The following is a 26324-nucleotide window of genomic DNA, read 5'->3' on the forward strand; positions in this document are numbered from 1 at the left end:
GGGACATGCCAATCACTTTTAAGCAAACTTTTATTAAATTTTTAAAAACCTACATGAAACCTCATCCTGCCCGTGGATGAGGTTTCATACTTTATCTGAAGCCCGCCAGGGCTCCTGGCCTGCCCGCCAACCTTAAGGTTGGATAGGCAGGTCCATTAACTAGTTTAATTAGTTTTTACATGGCCTCAATAGGCCGTCGACAGGTCAGCGGGCGCATTGCTGATTTGGCTGTGCCCCTGCCGACCTGAAAATTGAAATGGCGCGGGTCGACATCCGACGTCATCCCGTGTCATTTTACGCATTGGCGAGCAGGCCCCCCCCCACCCTCGCTCACTGACCTCAATATCCTGACCATTGAGTTTGGCGTTAGCATTGCAGCATTTTGAAATTTATGCTGCAACAATTCATCAGAAACAATTGCTTATACAGACCATAATCCTTTGAAGTTTTTGGACAAATTTTGTGACAGAAGTGCAAGGCTTTTCAGATGGAGTCTATTATTACAATCATTTAATTTACGTATTATACATATTGCTGGAAGAAAAAATCTGTTTGCAGATGTGTTTCAAGATTTTGAAGCTTAATGGAAAATGGGACATTTTTAAGAAAAACCTGAACACTGAACTGGAGTGATTTCTGTTGATACCAAGGACTTGTGTATATATATTGTTATTATAAAGGATGTAGTAGCAGAGCATTTAGAAATGCATAATCTAATCAAGCAGAGCCAGCATGGCTTCATGAAAGGGGAATCATACCTAACAAAGTTATTAAAATTCTTTGAGGAGGTAACAAGCTGGATAGATAAAGAGGAACCTGTAGATGTAATATATTTGGATTTCCAAAAGGCATTTGATAAGGTACCGCACATAAGGCTACTTAATAAGATAAGAGCCCATGGTGTTGGGGGTAGTATATTAGCATGGATAGAGGATTTGCTAACTAATAAAAGATAGAGAGTTGGGATAAGAGAGGCATTATCAGGATGACAACCTGTAACAAGTGGAGTGCCACAGGGATCAGTGGTGGGGCCTCAATTATTTACAATATATATTAATGACTTAGATGAGGGAAGTGAATGTACTATTGCCAAGTTTGAGGATGAGACAAAAATAGGTGGGAAGGCAAGTGATAAGGATGACACAACAGTCTACAGAGGGATATAGACAGGTTAAGTGGGTTGGCAAAAACTTGGCAGATGGAATATAATATGGGAAATTGTGAGGTATGCACTTTGGCAGGAAGAATAGAGGAGCTGAATATTATTTAAATGGAGAAAGACTGCAGAAGGCTGCAGCACAGAGGGATTTAGGAGTCCTTGTGCATGAATCCTAGAAAGCTATCATACAAGTTCAGCAGGTAATAGGGAAGGCAAATGGATTACTGGCCTTTATTTCCAAGGGAATGGAGTATAAAAATAGGGATGTCTTGCTAAAACTATACAAGGCGCTAGTTAGACCACACCTAGAATACTGTGAACAATTTTGGTCCCTTTATCGAAGGAACAATATACTGGCATTGGAGGCAGTCCAGAGAGGGTTCACTTGGTTGATCCCAGATATGGAGGGATTTTCTTATGATGAGAGGTTGAGTAGGTTGGGCCCGTACTCAATGGAGTTTAGGAGAAGGAGTGGTGACCTTATTGAAACATAAGATTCTTAGAGGGGCTTGATAGGGTAGATGCTGAGAGGTTGCTTCCCCTTGTGGGAGAGTCTAGGACCAGAGGGCATAATCTCAGATTAAGGGGGCACCCATTTAAAACAGATGAGGAGGAATTTCTTCTCTCTGAGGGTAGTCAATTTGTGGAATTCTTTACTGCAGAGGGCTGTAGAGGCTGTGTCATTAAGTATATTCAAGGCTGAGATAGACAGGTTTTTAATCAGTAAGGGAATCAAGGGTTATGGGGAAAAGGCAGGAAAGTGGAGTTGAGGATTGTCAGATTAGCCATGATCTCATTGAATGGTGGAGCAGACTTGATGGGCCGAGTGGCCTACTTCTGCTCCTACATCTTATGGTTTTATAATATGATTCAATTTCACATTCAGTTTGAGGGAGAGAAGAATGGGCCTAAGACTAGTATTTTCAAGTTAAATAGGGCAATTATGAAGGCATGAAAGCAGAGCTAGCAAAAGTGAACTGGCAATTTAGGTTAAGGAATAGGTCAATAGGTATGCAGTGGCAGACATTTAAGCAGATATTTCAAAATACACAGACTAGGTACATTCCAACAATAAAATTTCCAAAGGTTAGGACCCATCATCTATGGTTAGCTAAAATTGTTAAAGATAGTATCAAACGTAAAGAAAAAGCATATAATTGTGGAAAGATGGGTGACAGATCTGAAGATTGGACAGAATATAAAAAAACAGCAAAGAGTGGCTAAAAGATTAATAAGGAGGGAAAAATTAGAGTACGAGAGAAAGAAAGCTAGAAATATAAAGACAAGTAGTAAAAGTTTCAATACATATTTTAAAAAGAAAAGAGTTAACAAAGTGAGCGTTGGTCTTGTACAAAGTGAGTCTGGGGAATTAGTAATGGAAAATAAGGAGATGGCAGATGAATTGAACCGGAATTTGCATTGGTCCTCACTGTAGAGGATACAAGTAACATCCCAGAAATAGCTGTAAATCAGGAATTGGAGGGAATGGAGGAACTCAAGAAAATTACAATCACTAGGGAAATGGTACTTAGCAAATTGTTGGAGCTGCGGGTTGACAAGTCCCCAAGTCCTATTGGATTTCATCCTAGAGTCTTAAAAAAGTTGCGAGTGAGATAGTTAATGCGATGATTTTAATTTTCCAAAATTCACTAGATTCGGGGAAGTTCTCATTAGATTGGAGAATAGCTAATGTAACTTCTTTATTCAAAAAGGGAGACAGAAAGCAGGAAACTATAGGCCAGTTGGCTTAACATCTGTCATAGGGAAAATGTTAGAAGCTATTATTAAAGATTGTTATAGCAGGGCACTAAGAGAAATTCAAGGTAATCAGGTAGAGTCAACATAGTTTTGTGAAAGGGAAATCATGTTTAACCAATTTATTGGAGTTCTTTGAAGAAGTCACATGTATTGTTAATAAAGGGAGATGTACTGTACTTAGATTTTCAAAAGGCATTTGATGAGGTGCCACATCAAAGGTTATTGCAGAAAATAAAAGCTCATGGTGTAAGGGGTAACATTTTGGTATGGATAGAAGATTGGCTAGCTAACAGGAAACAGACAGTAGGCATAAATGGGTCATTTTCTGGTTGGCAGGAAGTGACGAGTGACGTACCACAGGAATCAGTGCTGGGGCCTCAAATCTTTACAATATATATAAATGATTTGGATGAAGGGACTGAGGGTATGGTTGCTAAATTTGCTGATGGCACAAAGAAAGGTAGGAAAGTAAGTTGTGAAGAGGATTTCAGAAGGCTTCAAAAGGATATACATAGGTTAGGTGAGTGGGCAAAGAACTGGCAAATGGAGTATAATGTGGGAAAATGTGAGGTTGTCCATTTTGGCAGGATGGATAAAAAAGTATATTATCTAAATGGCGAGAGATTGCAGTGTTCTGAGATGCAGAGGGATCTGGGTGTCCTAGTGCATGAATCGCAAAAGGTTAGTATGCAGGTGCAGCAAGTAATTAGCAAAGGTAATAGAATGTTATCGTTTATTGCAAGGGTAAGTGAATACAAAAGTAGGGAGGTTATGCTTCAGTTATACAAGGCATTGGTGAGGCCACATCTGAAGTACTGTGTACAGTATTGATCTCCTTAGATAGTGCGCAGGGAACTCTGGACGAGCTAACAAAGGCTGTCAGATCCCTCAGGATGAATAAAACTTCTGAATGTGACAGTTTACTGGTCAAATTGTATTCGACTCTGTGTGACTGGATCAGTCCAGACCTGCTGGAAGTGTATAAGTGTATGCTTCTGGCCAAGAGCATGTCAGAATCCATGAGGAAAGGTATCATCATCCTTATCTACAAATGGGAGAGGGAGGAAATCAAAAGTTGGTGGCCCCCACCACCAAGTGCCAGTCTATATCTTGTTCTCATGTTTTACTTTCAGAAAGTGCTGACCCTTGTTCTGCTATTAACACATTCTGTTATCTGACCTTTATGCCATTATTAACACCTGCTTTAGTTTTAAACACTATTATTACCACTCCCTTGGTCTGTGTCCATTTCTTTGTCATTTTATCTCTCCTGACCTCCAAACTATCCCTGACCTATTTTGCTCCACCCCTCCCCTTCACAACAGCATAAAAGCAATCACATTACTACCTCTTTTCAGCTCTAAAGAGTCATAGACTCGAAACGTTAATTATTTTTCTCTCACCACAGATGCTGCTAGATCTGTTGTGTTTTTTAAGCATTTTGTTTTTATTTGTCTTCTTCAGGCCTTTCCCTTAAAAATAAGGGATAAACATTCAAAATAGGGGACAGTCCCTTAAAACACAGTACACTTGATCACCCTGATACACGGGCCACCTTTTGTAAAACCATAACAAAAATAAAAATACCTGGAAAAACTCAGCAGGTCTGGCAGCATCTGCGGAGAGGAACACAGTTAACGTTTCGAGTCCGCATGACTCTTCAACAGAACTAAGTAAAAATAGTAAACTATTAACTCAGTAAACTATTTTTACTTAGTTCTGTTGAAGAGTCATACAGACTCGAAACGTTAACTGTGTTCCTTTCCGCAGATGCTGCCAGACCTGCTGAGTTTTTCCAGGTATTTTTATTTTTGTTTTGGATTTCCAGCATCCGCAGTTTTTTGCTTTTATTTTTGTAAAACCATGTTAACTCAATCCGATCATACTATGAAATGTTAAGTTGAGTAGGAAGGTATTTTTTGAAATTTGCTAGCAGCACCATACCATATGCTTTTACATGTGTTTCCAGATTGTACAGCTTTTTAAAAATTCGACCATTCAGCATACTGAAAGTATTCTGTCCAGGTTTATCGGATTTTTTTTCAACGATGCAGAACAATATTTGGATTTCACGCTGACCCGTGACCCGGAAGCGGAAGTGGGGGGTTACAGTTGGCGGAGTGAGCGCGTTTTGTTGCGCCCTTCGGGTGCGTCATTTCCGGTTCCATCTCTATGGTTTCGGTAACGGCTCCAGCGGCTCTCGAGGAAGGTTTGGCGGGAGACCGTGCTCGAGCCCGCGAGACAGGGTTCCGTTACTTAGCCCTCCTCCTCCCCCCGGGAAGGTGAGCAGCCTCTCCAAACTTTGTGGCTTCAAACCCGAGTGAGCGGTCGGCCGGTGGAGGGCAGGAGGGGGGTGTTGTTGGTGCTCAGGTGCGGGTCGGATCGGATTGTCGTTTGAGGGCCTTCTATTTACCGTTGGAGTCCGGCACCAGCCCGTTGCCCGGGTGACGGACCTAGTGACTGTGGCGGTTTCACTCCCCTCCCGATTTGTCTGAATAAACAACGCGTTTCCTCGTGGCTTGAAATTCTGGGATTTTTATTCAGGTTTTGAAGATTGAGTTCAACAATTCTGTATTTCTTTGGTGGAAGTTATCAGCTTCAGGAAAACAGACAAACTGTAAAGGGTGAGAAATGCAGATGTAATGCAGAAGCTCGTGTTTGTGTTTTGTCGACCTGCCAAACTTGGGAATTAAGTTACTTTTAGTTAGTTGTAATTTGTTTGTCCACCTCTGATTGTCATTTATTTTCCATTGGGACCCCTGCATGAGTAGATTGTACTTCTTCCATGGGACAATGAGAGGGAACTTTCATTTAGGTAGCACCTTTCTTAATCTCAGGATGACCTGATGCACATGATAAGCACATTAGAATACTTGGAGACACTTGTGATTTAGTTGTGTGGTGGCCAATTTACAAACTGCAAAGCTTAACAGCATTGTGATAAATTAACAAATGTTTTTGGTGTTGGTTGAGGGATAAATGTTGGTTTATTTTTGTTTGGTGCCTTGTGATATTTTAGATCTGCCATGGCATACTGGACCACCGTTTAACATCTGTGACAGGGCAGCACTCCCTGTGTCACCCCATATTTTTCATTCAAGTCTCTGGGATGGGACTTAAGCCCGCAGTCTTTTGACACGAGTGGGAGTGTGACCATTGAGCCAAGGCTGATGCCTATAGAGGAAATGTTTAAATTGTGTACTACAATGCTGGGCATTTTTAGTAAAAATGTTTTAAGTTAAATGTTAAAGTAGACCGTATTATCTTTGAATGTCATGCAAAAAAACCCACAAACTCTCTTGTCTCTACTAATTGAAGATGGCAACTGGTGGTGATCCTTTGTTTGAGGAGAATATTGAAGATCAGGACTTGTCCAACTGTGCTGTGAATAATGGAAGTCTGGATGATCAGCTTAATAACCGGGTAAGACAAAATGATTCCAGCTGAGTTAAGGTGCTGAGAACATGGATTTATGCCAAATCTGTGAAACTTTAGGGAATTGTAGGAAAAGTTCTACAACATTGAAAATTCTTTCTTGGGTGTGAAACTTATGCTGATACCGTGAAACACAGACCAATCTGTCAAGACTCAAATGTCAGGTAATTTACTTTTGGAATAATCACTCTGTTTATTTTCATGTTTTGTTTCCTTGTGATAAACCAACCATGGTTAACCAAGGAAGTATCAAATTGAAAAAAAAAACTTAAAATGTGGCAAAGATTAGTGGTAAGCCAGAGGATTGGGAAAGTTTTAAAAACCAATAAAAGATGACCAAAAAAATGAGAGAGAGAGAGAGAAAATAAACTTTTGAGGGTAAGCTAGCAGGTAATATATAAACGGACAGTAAGAACTTCTTTAAATGTATAAAAAGGAAGAGAGAAACCAAAGCGAACATAGGCCCCTTAGAGAATGAGGCTGGGGAAATAATAATGGGAACCCAGGAAATGGCAGAGAAGTGAAATAAATACTTTGTATCAGCCTTCACGGCTGAAGACACTAATAATGTCCCAAAAGTACTAAATAATCAAGGGGCAAAAGAGGGGTAGGAAATAAATACAATAACTATTAGTAGAGAAAAAGCACCAGGGAAACTAATGGGGCTGAAGGCCGATAAGTCCCTTGGACCTGATGTGTTGCATCCTAGGATATTAGAGAAAGTAGCTACAGAGATTGTGGATGCACTAGTAGTAACCTTCCAAGGTTTTTTGATTCTGGAAAAAGGGAGGGAGACAAAAGAGACAAAAAACAGGTAAGGATGGCAGATTTTCTTCCCTCAAGGACATTAGTGAACCAGATGGATTTTTACAACACTCGGTAATGGTTTCATGGCCGTCATCAGACTTTTAATTCCAGATTTTTATTGAATTCAAATTTCACCATCTGCCGTAGTGGGATTCGAACCCAGGTTCTCAGAGCATTACCCTGGGTCTCTGGATTACCAATCCATTGACAATACCACTCCGTCACCACCTTCCCTAAATGCATAATATAATCAAGCAGAGTCACCATGGCTTCATGAAGGGAAAATCATGCCTGACAAATTTATTAGAATTCTTTGAGGAGGTGATAAGCAGGATAGATAAAGGGGAACTAGTAGATGTGATATATTTGGATTTCCAAAAGGCATTCAATAAGGTACCGCACATAAGGCTACTTAATTAGATAAGAGCCCATGGTGTTGGGGGTAGTATATTAGCATGAATAGAGGATTGGCTAACTAATAGAAGACAGAGAGTTGGGATAAGAGGGGCATTTTCAGGATGGCAACCTGTAACAAGTGAAGTGCCACAGGGGTCAGTGGTGGGGCTGCAATTATTTACAACATATATTAATGACTTAGATGCCTAATTTTCAGATGACACAAAAATAGGTGGGAAGGCATGGGGTGAGGATGACACAAGGAGTCTACAGCGAGATATAGACAGGCTAAGTGAGTGGGCAAAACCTTGGCAGACGGAATATAATGTGGGAAAATGTAAGGTTATGCATTTTAGCAGGAAGAGTAGAGGAGAGCTGAATATTATTTAAATGAAGAAAAACTGCAGGAGGCTGCTGCACAGCGGGATTTGGGAGTCCTTGTGCATGAATCCCAAAAAGCCAACATACAAGTTTAGCAGGTAATAGGGAAGGCAAATGGAATGTTGGCCTTTATTTCCAATGGAATGGAGTGTAAAAATAGGGAAGTCTTGCTAAAACTATCCAAGGCACTAGTTAGACCACACCTAGAATACTGTGAACAGTTTTGGTCCTCTTATCTAAGGAAAGATATACTGGCACTGGAGGCAGTCCAGAGAAGGTTCATTAGGTTGATCCCAGGTATGGAGGGATTTTCTTGTGAGAAGAGGTTGAGTTGGTTGGGCCTGTACTCATTGGAGTTCAGAAGAATGAGATGTGACCTTGTTGAAATATATAAAGTTCTTAGGGGGCTTGACAGGGTAGATGCCGAGAGGTTGTTTCCCATTGTGGAAGAGCCTAGGACCAGAGGGCATAATCTCAGAGTAAGGGGGCGCCCATTTAAAACCGAGATGTGGCGGAATTTCTTCTGAGGGTAGTGAATCTGTGGAATTCTTTACTACAGAGGGCTGTAAAGGCTGGATCGTTAAGTATATTCAAGGCTGAGATAGACAGATTTTTAATCAGTAAGGGAATCAAGGGTTATGGGGAAAAGGCAGGAAAGTAGAGTTGAGGATTATCAGATCAGCTATGATATCATTGAGTGGCGGAGCAGACTCGATGGGCCGAGTGGCCTACTTCTGCTCCTACGTCTTATGGTGATTTAAAAACTCTGGCAGACCCTTGAGGAACAGGTGCTGAGGAGGAACAGGAATGATTGATATCGCAGAAATGAGTTGACTGGATAACGCCTGTGCAAGGTGTAAATCATATTTCTTGACACTTGATCGTTTATTTTGTTCCAGTGGGTATTGCACTGTTTCCATTAACATTTATTGTCTTAAATGAAAGAAATTTGTGGCAATATCATCAAGAATTAATTTGTATTGTTTTTTTTTGTAATCATTCTTTCTCTTCACATTTTGTTCATTACCCTGACTGCTGAGCTAATTTTTGACAACATACTTTCAATTTATTTTGATGAGCCTTCTCTTTCCAAACTGGTTATTGTGATTCATGCCCTGTTGTTATCATCTTGTTGATCATTGGGAACAATGTGGTGCTATTTACAATCAGCTTGGAAGACTTCAACTGATTCATATCCTAACTTTAGCTTCTGTGGAAAAAACAGTAACTTCGGAATGAATAACCTTATTTTTTTCAGCCATACTAACCTCTTTGTGTAGCACTCTTTGTTGAGATCCTTCAATCAGTTTCAGAAGGAAGGAAGTTAAAAAGTAGAACCTCAAAAGTATCAATCTGGAATACTCCAGGTTATTGGATTACACTACAGTGCCATGTGCTAATCTGTATAGGAATAGTAGGATAAAACAGGTTAATGTGTGGCTGGAGAAATGGTGCAGCAGAGGGAGGGCTTCAGATTCTTGGGTCATGGTGACAAGTTCTAGGACAGAATTAGCTTGTTAAGGTGTATGGGCTGCATCCCACAGAGCTGGGACCAATGTTCCTGTGGGAAGGTTAACTACTACTGTGGGGAGGGTTTAAACTAATTGGCAGTGGGATGGGCACCATGGTGAAACATTTGTGAGGAAAAACAGAGTCCACAGAGAATTGATAAAGGTGAGTAGTTCCGAAACAGGAGGGATTAAATTGGCAAATGTGACACGGTTTTAGTTGGTTTGAGGGGAGGTTTTGTGCTGTCAGAGTTGGTTGGAAGAGCACTTTAATCTTTTGGGTGTTTAGTGAAAAGCTTATTTTCTTATATGCTTCGGTGGAGGAGTTGACGATGACCTGGAGCTCAGCTTCTAAGTGAGCGCACACAGCCCTCATCTACTTACTGAAGCTTTTTATGACTGAAGTTGGAGTGATTTTGGTTTTGGATTGAAGATGGCATAGGTTGATGATGCCTCTGGATAATTTGCCAGACTTGAGGTACAGTACTGCAGTGAGGAAGATGGAGAAGAGGGTTGATGGGATGACACAGGCATATTTGAGCCCAGTTTTCACTGAGATAGGGTCTGTGGTGGTTCTGTTGGTAAGGATCATGGCTTACATGTCAGCATGGAGTAGGTCGATGATTGTGACAAATTTGAGGGCAGCCAAATTTGAGGAGGATACTCTAAGCCTTCACATTTGACAAGAGTCAAAGGCTTGTGTGAGTTTGAAAAAGGCCATGTACAGCAGTTTGTGCTATTCTTGCATTTTTCTTGGATTTGCTGTGCTGTGAAGATGATGTCTGGGTGCCTCTCTGGATGAAAACAATACTGTGACTCTGAAAGCAGCTCTTCAGCCACTAGGGGGGAGGAGATTGAGGAGGTTCCTTGCAATGATTTTCCCTGTGGCAAACAGCAGGGAGATTCCTAGGAACGTAGGACTTAGAAGCAGGAGTAAGCCATTTGGCCCTTCGAGCCTGCTGTGCCATTCAGTAGGATCATGGCTAATTAGGTTGTGGTCTCATCCCACTTTCCTGTCTGCCCCCCGCAACCATCGACTCTCTTGTCTGACAGAAATCTTTCTAACTCTGCCTTGAATAAATTCAATGACCCAGCCTCCACTGCTCTCTGGGGAAGAGAATTCCACATAACCATGATCCTCTGAGAGAGAAAATCTCATTTTGGTCTTGAAAGAGAGATTTCTGATTCTTAAACTGTGTCTCCTGGTTCTAGTCATCCTCAGAAGTGGAAATATCCTCCTAATATCCACCCTATCAAGTACCCTCAGGATCTTATGTTTCAGTAAGATCATCTCTTGTTCTTCTAAACTCCAGTGGGTATAGGCCCAACTTGTTCAACCTTTTTTCATAGGATAAGTCCTTCATCTCTGGAATGAGTCAAGTGAATCTTCTCTGTACTGCTTCTAACAAAATGATATTTCAAATAAAGAGACCAAAACTATACACAGTATTCCAGATATGGTCTCGCCAATGCCCTGTACAGCTGCAGTAAAACATCTCTAGTTTTATATTCCATTCTCCTTGCAATAAATGGCAACATTCCATTTGCCTTCTTAATCACTTGCTATATATACATGCTAACTTTTTGTGATTCGTGTACCAGGACACCCAGATCCCCCTGTACCACCGAGTTCCGCAACCCCTCTCCATTTAAATAGTACACTACTTTTCTATTCTTCCTGCCAAAGTGGACAAGGTCACATTTCCGCACATCAAACTCCATCTGTCAAATTCTTGCCCACTCACTTAACCTATCTATATTCCTTTGCGGACTCTCTACTTCCTCTTGACAACTTACTTTCCTACCTATTTTGATGTCATTGGCACATTTAGCGACCATACGTTCAGCCCCTTCAACCAAATCATTTATGTAGATTGTAAACACTTTAGGCCCCATCACTGATCCCAGTGGCGTTCCACTGGTTACAGCTTGCCAACCCGAAAAAGACCCATTTATCTTTACTTTCTGCTTCTTGTTAGCTAACCAGTCTTTTATCCATGCTAATATGTTACCCCCTAGACCATGTTCTCTTACCTTGTGTTTCATGTGGCACCTTATCAAATGCATTTTGGAAATCCAAGTACATCACACAGAGGTTCTGCTTTATCCACCTTGCTTGTTACTTAAAAACTCCAATAAATTAGTTAAATATGATTTCCCTTTCACAAGCCATGTTGACTTTGCCTGATCATATTATGATTTTCTAAGTATCCTATTATAACCTCCTTAATTTCCCTATGACAGGTGTTAGGCTAATTGACCTGTAGTTTCCTGCTTCTTGTCTCCCTCCTTTCTTGAATAAATGTGTGACATTAGCTATTTTCCAATCCACTGGAACCTTTCCAGAATCTAATTTTGGAAGATTATAACTGATGCTCTAATATCTCTGCAGCTACTTCCTTTAAGATTCTAGGACGTAGGTCATCTGGTCCTGGGAACTTGTCAGCCTTTAGGTCTAATAGTTTTCCTAGTACCTTTTCCTAAGTGATGGTGATCGTTTTAAGTTCCTCTCTCCTGTTCAACTTTTGATTTTTAAGTATCTTTGGGAAACTTTCAAAGTCTTCTACAGTGAAGAGAGATGCAAAATACCTGTTCAGCGCCTCTGCCATTTCCTTGTGGACCAGCACTAGCTTTAGTTACTCCTTTGCTATTTTAATACCCGTAGAAACTCTTAGTATCTGTATTTTTATTACTAACTAGCTTTCTCTCATACAATACTTTCTCCCTCTTTTTTTATTCATTCTTTGCTGGTCACATTTTAAGAACCAGTCTTCTGACCTCTCACTCATCTTTGCAGATTTGTACAGTGTTTCAGTTTTATATCATCCTTAACTACTTTATTCAGCCACTACTAATGCACCCTTCTCAGAGTCTTTCCTTCTTAGTGGGATAAATCTTTGCTGAGTGTTATTAAGTATCTCCTTAAAAGTCCCCACTACATCACTACTGTCCTACCTTTTAATCTAGTTTCCTCATTCATTTTCACTAGCTCTGCTTTTGTGCCCTTATAATTACCTTTATTCAGGTTTAAAACAGTAGTTTTAGACCCACACTTCACCCCTTCAAACTGAACATGAAATTGTATCAAGCTATTATCGCTGTCACCTAAAAGCTCCTTTACCATGAGGTTATTGATTACTCCTCTAGTTACCGCAATTGGACTTTTCTCCCTTCTTGAACATAGTCACTTTCACAGCGTCCCTGAGGTCCACTGACATGCACTCCTCCTCCTCCCTGATGAGGGATATGAGGTTGCGCAGCCGTGCCAGGAGTATATCTGAGCCAGGTTTTAGAATTTCGGCAGGGTTTATGTCTGCTCCGGAGGCTTTGTTGTTTTTCAGGGTACTCAAAGAAACAGTGGGTTTGTTAAGGATGGAAAGGAAATCATTTTGTGGAGGCAGAATACATGGCTGAGGTGCTAAATGAGGACTTTGCATTCATCTTCACTAGAAAAGTGAAAACAGCAATGAAGGAGATGCATTTTCAACTTTGGTCCAGACTGCAAATTGGCTGATACTGAGTCATATGTAGTGTTGAGGGCATTCAAGTCAAAGACAGAGTTGAGGAATTATTAAAAATAATCTCTGCAACAAACACTGTCCCTGCCCTTGATGACACGCTCCATGCTTGGCTGTCAGTGGGGTGGGCCATTGTGTACTTGGGCCATAGATCGCCTTGACAGTGCTGAAGAAACCATGCATGTTGTTGGTGTTCGCAAGTTGTTGAATCTCCTGCGCTCTTTGAACCTACCATTTTTTCTTTATGTCATGGGTTTTATACTGCACTGTTGCCTTCAACCATCTATTGGACTGCTGCTTTTCCCTTGGGTTGTGGTGAAGTTTCCAGTCTACGAAAGCTTTGCACTTAGATTTGATTAGGTCCTGCATCGCTTGGTCATTTTTGTCAAAGCAGTTGGTGTTTTCCTGTCGAGGCCAAGAACCTCTTCATATGTGCTTGTTACCTCTAGACTTGGCAGTTTGATACCTTCAGACCTGACTATTCCATTGCACTCCTGACTGGCCTCCCATATTCAATCCATAAACTTGAGGCCATCTAAATCTTTTCTGCCCATGTCCTAACTCGCACCAAATCCTGTTTGTGCACCACCCCTGTGCTCGCTGGCCCACACCAGCTCCTGGTAAAGTAAAACCTCGATATTGAAATTCTTTTCCATTTTTTCAAATCCCTCCATGGTCTGGTCCCTCCCCATCTCTAGAATCTCTTCCAGCCCTACAACCCTCCAAGATATTTGTGCTGCTCTGATTCTGGTTTCATGTGCATCCTTGAATTTAATGCCTCCACCATTAGTGGCTGTGCCTTTAGCTGCGTAGACCCTAAATTCTGGAATGCCCTCCCTTACCCTCTCTGCCTGTCTTCTTTCCTCCTTTAAGAATCTCAAAATTGGTTTGGTGCAGGATGCAGCCTTTCGGCCTATCGTGCCTGCACGGGCTCTCTGAATGAGCAACTCAGCTAGTGCCATCGTCCTGCCTTCTCCCCCATAACCCTGCACATTCTTTCTTTTCAAATAACAGCCTAATTCCCTTTTGAATGTTTCAATTGAACCTGCCTCCACCATACTGTTAGGCAGAGCATTCTAGATCCTAACCACTCACTGCGTGAAAATGTTTTCCTCATATCACTGTTGCTTCTTTAATTACTTTAAATCTGTGCCTTCTCGTTCTTGATCCTTTCACGAGTGGGAACAGTTTCTCCCTATCTACTCTGTCCACACTCCTCATGATTTTGAATACCCCTATCATATCTCCCCTCAGCTGCTTTTTCTTGAAGGAAAACAGTCCGAACTTCTCCAATCTACCTTCATAACTGATATGTCTTTAAACCACCAGGTTTTTGGTCATCTGCTGTCATTTATCTTTATGTCATATTTTGTTTCATAAGGCCTCAGAAACATCTTGGAAAATTCCATTATATTAAATGCGCTATATAAATGCAAGTTGTTGTCTTGCCACTTGTCTGCCCATTCTGCCAGAGAGATCACTAGATCTCAGCAAGATTTATTTTGAGGTCAGAGACGAGTGCCCATTGTTTGCCACTGACTGCAAAGTCTGGGCCCTTTAGTTTGAAATGATACAGAAAAGGTTCATAATATAGGAGAGAACTAAGCTGAATATTAAGACAGGAGATTTTCGAAAAGAAGTAAGAGAGACATCTGGAGTGTATCAGAATAGATTAGTTGGAGGGGAGGTGGGGTGTAATATGCAAAAGGGAACCAAGGGCCTATATATACATACAGTGAGAGGGTACTCAAAGGAACAGTGGGCCCATTAAGGATGCAAAGGAAATAATTTTGTGGAGACAGAAGATATAGCTCAGGCACTAAATGAGGACTTTGCATTCATCTTCATTGGAAAAGTGAAAGCAGGAGTGAAGGAGGCAGCAGTAGTGATATTGGATAGGATAAAGATAGATAAAGAGGAAGTACGCTGGCAGTCATGGAGTCAATATGACACAGAGATACTATTCGGCCTATTGAGTCCTTGCCAGCTCTGAGTTGAGCAGTCCAGTCGGTCTCATTCCTCTGTTCTATCCCTGTGGTCCTGCAAGTTTAGTTCTCTCAAGTGGTCACCCAATTTCCTTTTGATATCAGAGATTGTCTTCGCTTCCGCTGCCCTTTTAAGCAGTGAGCTCCATGTCATTACCAATCACTGCATAAAAATGTTCTTCTTCAAATCCCCTTGCATGTCTTGTCCAAAACCTTAAATCTGTGCCTCCTGGTCCTTTTACAGTCAGCTAATAGGAACAACTTTTCTTTGTCTACCATATGTATGCATACCTTAATCTTTATCAAATCTTCCCTCAACCTTCTTTGCTCCAAGGAGAACAATCCCAGCTTTTCCAACCTAACCTTGGAGCTAAAATCCCTCATTCTTAGAACCATTCTGGTAAATTCCCTCTGCACTTTCTCAAGGGCCTTTGCATCCTTCCTAAAATGTGGTGACTAGAACTGGACTGTATTCTAGTTGTGCCCTAACACAACTTTATACAGGTTTTGCATAACTTCCCTGCTTTGTACTCATTACCTCTATTTATGAAGCCCAAAATCCCATTTGCTTTGCTAACTATCTCAACATGTCCTGCCACTTTCAAAGTCCTATGAGTCCCGGGTCCCTCTGTCCCTGCACACTCAAGAGAACTGTGCCATTAAGTCTGTATTGCCTTTCCCAATCTTTTCTACCAAGCTCTTCTCTGTATTAAATTATATTTGCCACTTGTCAGCCCATTCTGCTAACCTATGTCCTGTTGCAGTCCATTGGTGGTATCCTCACTGAAAGCTACACCTCTTCGTTTGGAATCTTGGGGAAATTTTACTTTGTATTCCAATATTCAAGTCATTTTATATATGTATCAAAAAAGCAGTGGTCCGAGCACTGATCAATGTGGAACACCACTGTCTACCATCCTCCAGTCTGAAAAGCAACCATTTGCCACGATTTGCTGTGTCCTGTCCTCGACAGCATCCATTGCTTTCTCTTCAACTTTCTCTATTCATTACTAAATTCAGTTAGATTAGTCAAGCATGGTCTACCTTTTACAAATCTGTGCTGGCTAATGTTAATGAACTCAAATATCTCTTGATTTTTTTTTTCCCTGCGATTATTGCTTCTTAAACCTTACCCTCCACTGTTAAACTGACTGACCTGTAGGTACAAGAAACGTCCTTGCACCCTTTCTTGAATAAGGGTACCAGATTTGCCACTACAATCCCCTGGCACTTACTGCTGAATCTAGGAAAGTTTGGAAGATTATGGCAAGCTTTTCTGCTATCTCTAGCCTTTCTGGTACATCCTTCCTATCAATTTTCACCCTATTTATTAACTACCATCTCTGCTTCTGCTGATATTTTGTCAGCATTCTGGTCCTAAGTAAACACCAATCCAAAGTACTCACTGAGTATTTTAGCCTTACCCTGCACCTTGAAGCATACTATCATCCTCCTTGCCCCAAATAGGTCCCATACCTCTTGACACTCTTGTCAATCAAAAATATTTCTAACTCAATATATTTGTATATCTTCACCCAGGTCATATATTCAATAACCCAGCTTCCACTATTCGCTGGGGGAGAGAATTCCAAATGCTAACGACCCGCTGAGAGAAGAAATTCCTCATCATCACCATCTTAAATGGGAAGCCTCTTATTTTGAAACAGTGGCCCCACTTCTAGATTCCCCCACGAAGGGAAACATCCTCTCAACATTTACCCTATCAAACCCCCTCAGAATTTTTTATGCTTCTATAAGGTCACCTTTCATTCTTCTACACTCTAATGAGTATAGCCCCAATCTGCTCAATCTTTCATCTTCGTCCCAGAAATCAGCCTGGTGAATCTTCTCTAAACTACCTCCAATGCAAGTATGTCCGTCCTTGATGACCAAAACTGCGCACACTACTCTAGGTATGGTCTCACTCATGTTCTATGCAGTTGTAGTAAGACTTCCCTACTTCTATACTTCATTCCGCTTGCAGTAAAGGCAACACTGCATTTCCTCCTTGATTACTTGCTGTACTTGCATGCAAACCTTGATGTGCTTCAAAGGTCTCTTTGTGCTGCGGCATTCTGCAGTCTCTTTCTGTTTAAATAATACTCTGTTTTTCTGTTCCTGCCAAAGAGGACAATGTCACATTTTCCCACATTATATTCCATTTACCAAACTTTTGCCCACTCAGGAACCTACCTTTTTCTCTTGGCAGACTATTTGTATCCTCCTCACAACTTGCTTTCTATCTATCTTTGTATCACCATCAAATTTGGCTGTAATACAGTTTGTCCCTTCATCCAAGTCATTGATATAGATCAGAAATAGTTGTGGCCCCGTCAGTGATCCCCATGGCAGTCCACCAGTTACAGTTTGCCAACCTGAAAATGACCCTTTTATCCCGACCCTCTGTTTCCTGTTAGTTAGCTAGCCAGTCCTCTATCCATGCTGATATATCGCCCCCAACACCATGAGCTCTTATCTTGTGCAGTAACTTTTTGTGGCACCTTATTGAATTCTTTTTGAAAATCCAAACACACTACATCTACCGGTTCCTTTTTGACCCACCCTATTTGTTAGATCCTCACAGAATTGTCATAAATTTGTCAAACACTATTTCCCTTTTACAAAACCATATCGACTCTGCCTGGTTGAATTATGATTTTCTAAGTGTCCTGCCACTACTTCTTTAATAATGGATTCTAGCATTTTCCCAATGACAGTTGTTAGGCTGACTGGCCTATGGTTTCCTGCTTTCTGTCTCTTTCCTTTCTTGGACAGAGGAGTTGCATTTGCAGTTGCCAACCTGCTGGAACCTTTCCAGAATCTAGGGAGCTTTGAAAAATTACAACCAATGCAATGAATGATCTCGCAATCTACCATTTTAGAAATCCCTACAATTGATCCTATTCCGCCTGTGTATTTTCAGGTGCTTCATTATTTCATCACGTCTAGATGAAATTAAGATAAACTGTCCTATAATTTAGCTGATTTTGCTGCTTACTTTCATATGCCTCCAGTACACTGCCACAATTTTCCTTTCCACTGAAATTTGGAGAATTATAGTTGCCTGGCAGTTTCAGCATTCTTTGATTTAAGGTTTCAGTGATGTGCCTACTTTACACTTGAAAATATTTGGGACAATTTTTCCTTGTGTTGTGATCCCCATAGAGACCATAACTTTTAAAAAGAAATTCAAACTCCCAGTTAATAGCTAAATGGGTGACATGGCAAGATTTCATGTTTTAAGTCTTTTACTGTAACAAACAGACTAAAAGCACTATGACTAAATACAATTTTGTGTGGCAATTTATACTTTAAACTACGAAAGGAATACTCAAAGGCCACTAACAAGCATATGTTACAGTGTCCTTTAAGTGGACAGTCAATTCTCCCAGAATCTGTCCAAAATGATTTTTATCTTCTAAGGGCTAACTTCCAATATTTTCCTTGTCCAGCCTGGAAACTTGTAACTCCAGAACTGTGTTTCATGGAGCACATCTTCATCTCGCTTTCTGTCCTTCCCAAATGTCATTTTTTCTTGAATATTCAGGTCCCAGTCTTTGCCATCCTGCAGCCACATCTTTGCGATGGTTATCAGATTATACTTCCAGTGTGTGTTGTGTTGAAGTGGGAGCATTGATCTATTTCAGCTTTTTGACTCTTACGCTTTAAAGAAAAAACTTTGTACTCTTTTGTGGACACAGTACTGAGTGCATGCATCCATCATGTGAATTTTCATTTAATGATTTGTGGTGTGATGCTTAGCATTAGTACTAGTAGATCTCATGTTGGTCACAGAAAGTCAGGGCAAATAAAGTTCTCCAGTCTATCCATGATGCTAGATCATAGGTATTGCCCATACTTGAGTTTCCATTGAAATATGTCCTGTACATACGAAATTCAATATTATAGGTAGATTGATTACTAATGTTACATAAAAGTCATTAAAAAGCCACTGTGTCAATAGATATGGAATCATGTCCACTATTTTTCTTTTCAGGATTGGAGTCTTCAGTATAAGAAAGCTAACAGATCATCTGAGAAGAACAAGAAAAAGTTAAGTGCAGGAAGTGAAAGCCGACTTACAAACGACATCTCTCCTGAATCCTCTCCAGGGGCTGGGCGGCGAAGGGCTAAAACCCCCAAGAGTTATCCTCCCACAAAGCATACATCTCATTTCTCTGTTCCAGACTCTGCAGAGCTTGAAAGGCTGAAGCAGCGTATAAATTTCAGTGATTTAGATGAGGTAAGTTGATGGGTTAAATTTTGCCTGAGATGTATTTTAGCATTCATTTTCAATAACTTTCTTTAAAATATTTAATAAACTTCATTTTTCACATGACCAGGTTAAAACTTTCTAATACAAAGAAAAAGTGCTTAAATAGGAAAAGGTGCTGGCCGGAGATTTGTGGGTGGAAAGAGAAAGTTCATCCCTTCATCTTGATTAAATAGAAAAAACAAATTTTACTGTCCTAAAGATAAAATAGTCTGTAAATGCTGGCCTTCACAAAGAAGGTGTGTACCAATCAAGCAACCACAATACAAATAGTTTGTAGAAATTAATTAAATCATAAGTTTGGGTGATTTGATAGCCAGTATCTCCCTGACGTTAAATCTACTCTCTGCAGCCTAATTAGTATTATTATCTCCTTTATAATTACTGTATAGGCTCACCGATAAATTGAGAAAAATATGTTGCTGTTTGGGTTGAAATTGAGGAGTTGTCTCGTTTGCCAGTATAAAGTAACATGGGAGGTTGTTATTCCAAGTGTGGTGATTTAATATTGCAGTTGTGATGCTGTTAGTCTCCTACTGCCCTTTAATTTGCATGCAATCAGATAAACATGCATTTTTTCTTGGCATCAATTTGACCCACTGTGTTATTCTTGTTCTACTTTAGTTTTACTTTAGTTAGAAAGTATTTAGTAGTGATGGGTGAGTATATGCATAGCCCATTGAAGTTTTAGTCTGCTAATGTGTTTTTAATGTGATGATATGTTATAATTGCTTGTTTCTGAATGTGGTAGTGGAGTGTATTGTCATTTCTTCATAATTGCTGGGTCAAAACCCTGTAATTTCGACTCATTCTCCAGCACCCACCCCCCACCACACTGACACCATTGCGGGAGCATGTGCCATTATAAGGACAGCAGCGGTTCAGGAAGGTGGTGCATCATCACTTCAGAACTACTAGGAAGGTGCTGGGAAAGTGGTCATGCCAGCATTGTCCAGATGCCAAGTATATACTTCTTTAAAAAAACTTAAGTTAAAAACTTAGCAATAGAATCATAACATTTGGTGGGTGAATGGTAATTAAAACTATGAATAGGTAGACATTACCCATCTAATGAAATAGGTACTTGGATTTATTGATTTCCCTACCTTCTCTCAACCCAAATTAGCACTAAACTGATGTTATCAAATGTAAATCTAATGGGTTAACATTTTTTAAATGAGATATGCTCATCAGGAGGTGTCTGCTTGGAATCAGGCTGGGAACTGCTGTGCATTTAACTGATGTTTGATCAAATTGGTTCACACTTGTCTGCTGAGTTGGAAGGTTTTCTTTTTGTAATTTTATAATGGTCTAGTTAATGAAATCTTGTTCCTGGTAGAGCTTTGTGTAACAGAATGCATATTAGCAAATTTGGTGTGGAGGTCAAGGGGCCAAACAGGAATTTGATGAAAAGTGGGGGGAAAAACTACAAAGTATACTGACCTCAAAGCCACAATCCTTGATATGCACTGTAGACATACGCAAGGAAACAGAGAAAATAAGAGCAGGAGTAGGTCATTCAGCCCTTTGAGCCTGATCCTGGTTGGCTGATCCTCTATCTCAATGCCATTCTCCCACTCTCTCCCCATAACCCTTGAAGCTTTTAGCGTCTAGAAATCTATCTGTTTCCTTCCTAAATATACTTAGTTATTTGTCCTTCAGAGCCCTCTGTCGAAGAGAATTCCACAGGTTCACCATCCTCTTAGTGAAGAAATTTCTCCTCATCTCAGTCTGAAGTGGCCTACACCATATCCTGAGGTAGAAAAAGGGATAAAACAATGAGTAAATGAATAATAATAAGTAATAACTTCACATTTATCCATGTTATACTGCATCTGCCATGTATTTGCCCACTCACTCAGCTTGTTTAAATCTCCTTGAAGCTTCTTAACATCCTCCTCATCATTCACATTTCCACCAAGTTCTGTGTCATCAGCAAACTTGGAAATATTACATTTGGTTCCCTCATCCAAACCATTGATATATATCGTGAATAGCTGGTCCCAAGCGCTGATTCCTTCCACTAGTCACCGCCTGTCACCCTGTAAAAGACCCATTTATTCCCACTCTCTGTTTCCCACCTGCTAACTAATTCTCAACCCATGCCAACGTATTATCCCAATTCCGTGCACTTTAATTTTGCACACTAACCTCTTATGTGGGACTTTATCAAAAGCTTTCTGAAAATCCAAATATACCACATCCACAGGTTCTCCCTTATCTATTCTGCTAGTTACATCCTCAAAAAGCTCCAGTAGGTTTGTCAAACATGATTTCCCTTTCATAAATCCATATTGACTTTGTGTAATCCCACTGATTTTTTCTGAGTGTCCTGCCCTCACATCTTTATAGTAGACTTTAGAGTTTTCTCTACTTCTGATGTTAGGCTGACTGGTCTCTAATTCCTTGCTTATGCCTCCCTCCCTTTTTTAAATAGTGGGGCTACATTTGCCACCCTCCAATTGGCTGGGACCATTCCAGAATCTACAGAATTTTGGGAGGTGACAACCAACACATCAATATTTCCATGGCCACCTCCTTTAGTACCCTGGGATGTAGATTATCAGGCCCTGGGGTTTTATCAGCTTTGTCTCATGATTTTCTCCAGCACTCTTTTTTTTTAGTAATACTCATTTCCTTCAATTCCTTCTTCGCACTAGGCCCCTGGTTTCCTAACATTTCTGGGAAGTTATTTGTGTCTTCCTCCATGAAGACAGAACCAAAGTAGTTGCCATTTCCTTGTTCTATTATAAATTCTCTTGTTTCGGACTGTAAGGAACCGATATTTGTCTTCACTAATCTTTTTCTTTTTACATACTTATAGAAGCTTTTACAGTCTGCTTTTATGTTACTTGCAAGTTTACTCTCATTCTATTTTTCCTCTCTTAATCAATCTTTTGGTTCTCCTATACTGAATTCTAAACTGCCCCCAATCCTCAGGCTTGCTACATTTTCTAGAAATTTTATATGACTCCTCTTTGGATCTAATACAATCCTTAATTTATTTTGTTAGCCATGGTTGGGCTGCTTTTCCTGTTTGTTTTTGCACCAGAAAGGAATGTATAACTGTTCCAAACCATACATTTGTTCCTTAAATATTAGCCATTGCCTATCCACTGTCACACCTTTTAATGCAGTTCCCCAATCTATCTTAGCCAACACACGCCTCATACCTTCTGTGAGAAATGGAGGTTTTTAAAATATTTTTGAGAAATATTATGTTATTCTGTAAAGAAGGCTGAGTAGTGTGTAAATGGTTTAATTAAGCTGGGCAAAGGTTACCAGGAGACAGATTGCATGTGGGGGGTTTAAAACATGAAAGGATATAAAGGTATTAGGTTTGAGGTACTAGTGAATAGGTTGGATCTTACATTTGCATTTTTAGACAAGTTGAGAGTTCATTTGAATATCAATGGGAATTAGAGGTGTCAAGAAACATGTTTGCATCTTGCAGGAGTTCCATAGGTAAGCAGTAGAGGGTATATTATACTTTATTGACCTGAAAGCAGAGGAAGAAATAGAAATAGAATAGATTTCATATTTGGGAGGATTTGAGTTTCAAAGAGGTGCGAGAACAATGAAACAGGAGATGAAAGGGGCAAAAAGTTATTTTTGAGTTTCTGTAGCTGGAGCTGTTAGCTGTAGCCCAAGGCTGGGAGAAGATGCAGTTTGAATGAGCTATCCAGCCAAGCCAGAGAAGTCTTGGGCTGCAACAAGTAGTCTTATTCTTCAGTGTTAGATTTCTACAGCAGAGTGGAAGAGAGTTAGAGGTCATGTGGTGTAGCTTTAATGAAGGCACAGCAGATGGCCTTGGGTAATATTGCTGGATTTTTATAGTTATACGTCTGTAAGGGAGTGTTGCCTTATGGTCCTGACCAAATAGGGAGTCTTTTGGGGCCAAAGTTTTGTAAGACTAATTTTTAATTGTGTAACTGAAATCTTGTGTGTTTAAGTTTACTTTTATTCTTGTTAATAAAACTTTTAATTTTTAAAAGCCCAAAAGTGTTACTGGACTTGTTGTTGCCAAGATCAATATGTCGTATTTTCGTTTTCAGGATACAACATAAAGGGGGTATGGCCTGTAGCCAAGTTTCCCTCTGGGATTGATTTGATTTGCGCAGCAATTAACATCGGCTGTGGTCATAACACTTCGTAGTGTCCTTTGTTTAGATTTAGGAGTGCAAAATTTTTAAAAGCCTCCAGGATAAATTTTAGAATCTTGGCAATGCCTCTACATTTGCTGTCCGTGTGGTCCTGAGTATTGTCATCAGCCCTGCATTTGTAGTTCAGAGGTGAAGAAACTAAAATGCCAAATGTTCTTCACAAAGACGAGCCAATAGGAGGAGGGAAGAATGGTAGAATGCTAGATGCCATTCTTGAGATTTTATTTTACACAAACTGTTGGTACAAAAATAAAGTGGTAAAATCTGCATCTTAAAAGTTTTCTTGATGGCCAAGTTAATAGAACTATCAGGTGTATTAGGTTGGGGCCTATTCAGTGTTATAAAAATGCACTTCACCATGATTTTTTTTTCTGCCCCGTCCTAAATCGTCCTGGAGAAGATGGTGGTGGGCTGCCCTGACAGGCAGGTTTTGGGGAGTTAGGTGGGATACTCGCCACTGAATTTCCAGTCTCTGACCTGCTCTTGTAGCCGCGGTATTTCTGTGGCTGGCCCAGTTCAGTTTCTAGGCAGTGATGATTTGCAGGATGTTAATGGTGGGGAATTCAATGATGGTAAAGCTGTTGAATGTCCCAAGGGGAAGTTGTTAGATTTTTTTTCTTGTTGGTGATAGTCTTTGCCTGGCACATATATGGCAGGAAAGCTACTTGCCACTTACCAAGCCAAGCCTGAAAGTTGAATAAATATAACTGAAAACATAATTAATCATACCTGATGATTGAAAAAAAGGTTTGTAAAAAAGGTCTATATGAAAAGATCAGAATACAATAATATATTCAAGTATTCTTTTTAAACTAAATATTGTAATGTTTGTTGGTTAGCGGAGCATTGGAAGTGATTCTCATGGCAGAGCCACAGCTGCGAACAATCAACGTCCACCTGTTGAAAATAGGAAGCCATTCAACTTTCTTCAGCAGCAAATCAACAGCAACAAAAGCAAGGAACCTGACATAAGTCCACAAAGAAGAGAAACTAAGCTGCCTACTTCAAGGATGGATTTGTTTGGATCCATAAGCAAAGATTCATTGCCAAATGATCAGGTCTCACTTGGAGAGGACCAAGGAGAATCTGAAATAGAGAGTAGTCAGGTGAGACATTTAAATTTCAAGTTGTATTTTGATGGATTAAAGTAAGCCAATCAACTCTTAATGGTTTAAAGTGGGGAGGAAATAGACTAAAGTAATTTAGTACTTGAAGACAAATTCTATTGATTTTAAGTATTAGGCATCATTGCAAATGAGCTGATTTGTCAAAATTGGTTGCGAGTTAATGATATGAATGAATGAAATCCTTAATAGACATAGCTCAACATTCCTCTGTCCACTGTCTGTGTTGCATTAACCCAATTCGTCTAAATATCTCGGCAGTGGTTTTTATACTAAATCAAATGTAATTTTAACCTTTTAAAACTTTTCATTATAAATAGATGATTGATTTATTAATTAGGTATTTGTATATGATGGCCATGTATTTACTCAAACCGAACATTGCTCGTTTCCTTCAATCAGGGTGCCTTCAAGTTATTAGAGGGCAAAGGGGTAGTCTATTTGTGCACCATCCCCTGTCTGATATTTCAGCTTGGGGGCTAACTCATTTAATTGAGTAAGTTGCTGCTTCACTTAATATAGCAAGTAATTAATTGGTTATGAATGTGTGAAGTATTGACCCACCCATATTTTTCTGTATGCTAAGTTGCTTTCTAAGTAGTAGCCTGCATTTCTGCTCGTATCTGTTAATGATGAATGGTCCCAGAGTCATATTGTGTTGTCTCAACCGTTGACATTTATATGTCAAAAATATGCTTTGTCTCAATTGATTTTGGTCGTCATAATATCACAAGGAGCCATTTAGACTAAGTATCACTGATGGATTCACATTCATACAGGATTCATGCAGAAACACTATTTCTTCTTTGTTCATTCACTTTACCTGATTTCTTAACCCATCTAAATTACACCAAGGAATTCTGTAACCTGTCAACTTTTGTATGAAGGTTACACAGTATAAACTCACTTGTAACAGCTGGGCTAACCTTAGCACTTTCACCTGAGTTAGAAGATTGTGCCTTGAGCACATAATCTAGTCTGACACTTGAGTATGGTACTGAGGAAGTAGCTTCAGGTGAAACATTAAAATGAAGCGTGCAATCTGCCCACTCAGGTGAATATATCATATCACAAGGCAGTATTCAAAGAAGAGAAAAGAGTTCTTTGAGTGTCCAAGTCAACATTTATCTCTCAAACAACAATGAAAATGGGTCTTATCACTCATTTCATGCTATTTGTAGTTTGCAAATTGCCTGCCACATTGCCCTAAATTGAAACAGTGACCGCATTTAAAATGTACTTCATTAGCTGTTAAGTGTTTTGGGAATACCTGACATTGTGAAAGGTGCTGTTAAAATGCAAATTTATTCCTTAAGTATAATTTCTGAAAATAAAAGTGGAAAAACATTTCTTTCCTATCATAGCTATCATTTTGCTTGTGACTGCCGATTGCAGCTGAATGCTTTTGCCAAACAAAAATTGATCTTGTTTCTTGGGTAATATGAATTTTTTTGAAAATTATCAATAAAGCTCATGAACATCTGCCACTCGTTCTGGCAGACAGTGGACCGGCCAGCAAAGATTATTCCTTAACTTTGTAATGACTCTTAACAGTGTGCTCTTGAAGCATTGAATGTACACTGAAACAGAAATTGCACAGCCTATTTTTTAGCCGCCCCCTGTATTTGTTTTGACAAATAGGTTGTGAGCAGACTTATCCAGATTCGGGATTACATCAGCAAGGCTCATTCTATGCGAGATGACCTTATGGAAAAAAATGAAAGATCTGCTAATGTTGAGCGTTTGTCTCAGTTGATAAACCATCTAAAAGAACAGGAAAAATCCTACATGAAATTTTTGCAGAAAATGCTGGTATG

General features: G+C 39.9%; 1 protein-coding gene across 2 annotated transcripts in view; it reads left to right on the forward strand.

Moving 5' to 3' along the window:
- The first annotated feature begins 5059 nt into the window (after positions 1-5059).
- Positions 5060-26324, forward strand: part of pcm1 (pericentriolar material 1) — a 163552-nt gene continuing 142287 nt past the window's right edge. For both annotated transcript variants that reach the window (XM_078548487.1, XM_078548477.1), the window contains exons 1-5: positions 5060-5199; positions 6236-6340; positions 18945-19190; positions 24223-24489; positions 26149-26319. In XM_078548487.1, coding sequence (XP_078404613.1) covers positions 6236-6340; positions 18945-19190; positions 24223-24489; positions 26149-26319 — 789 coding nt within the window. In that variant the 5' untranslated portion in view covers positions 5060-5199. The remainder of the gene's footprint in view (positions 5200-6235; positions 6341-18944; positions 19191-24222; positions 24490-26148; positions 26320-26324) is intronic.

This window comes from Cetorhinus maximus, chromosome 1 (genome assembly GCF_964194155.1).
Source record: "Cetorhinus maximus chromosome 1, sCetMax3.hap1.1, whole genome shotgun sequence".
In the NCBI taxonomy this organism is placed as follows: Eukaryota; Metazoa; Chordata; class Chondrichthyes; order Lamniformes; family Cetorhinidae; genus Cetorhinus; species Cetorhinus maximus.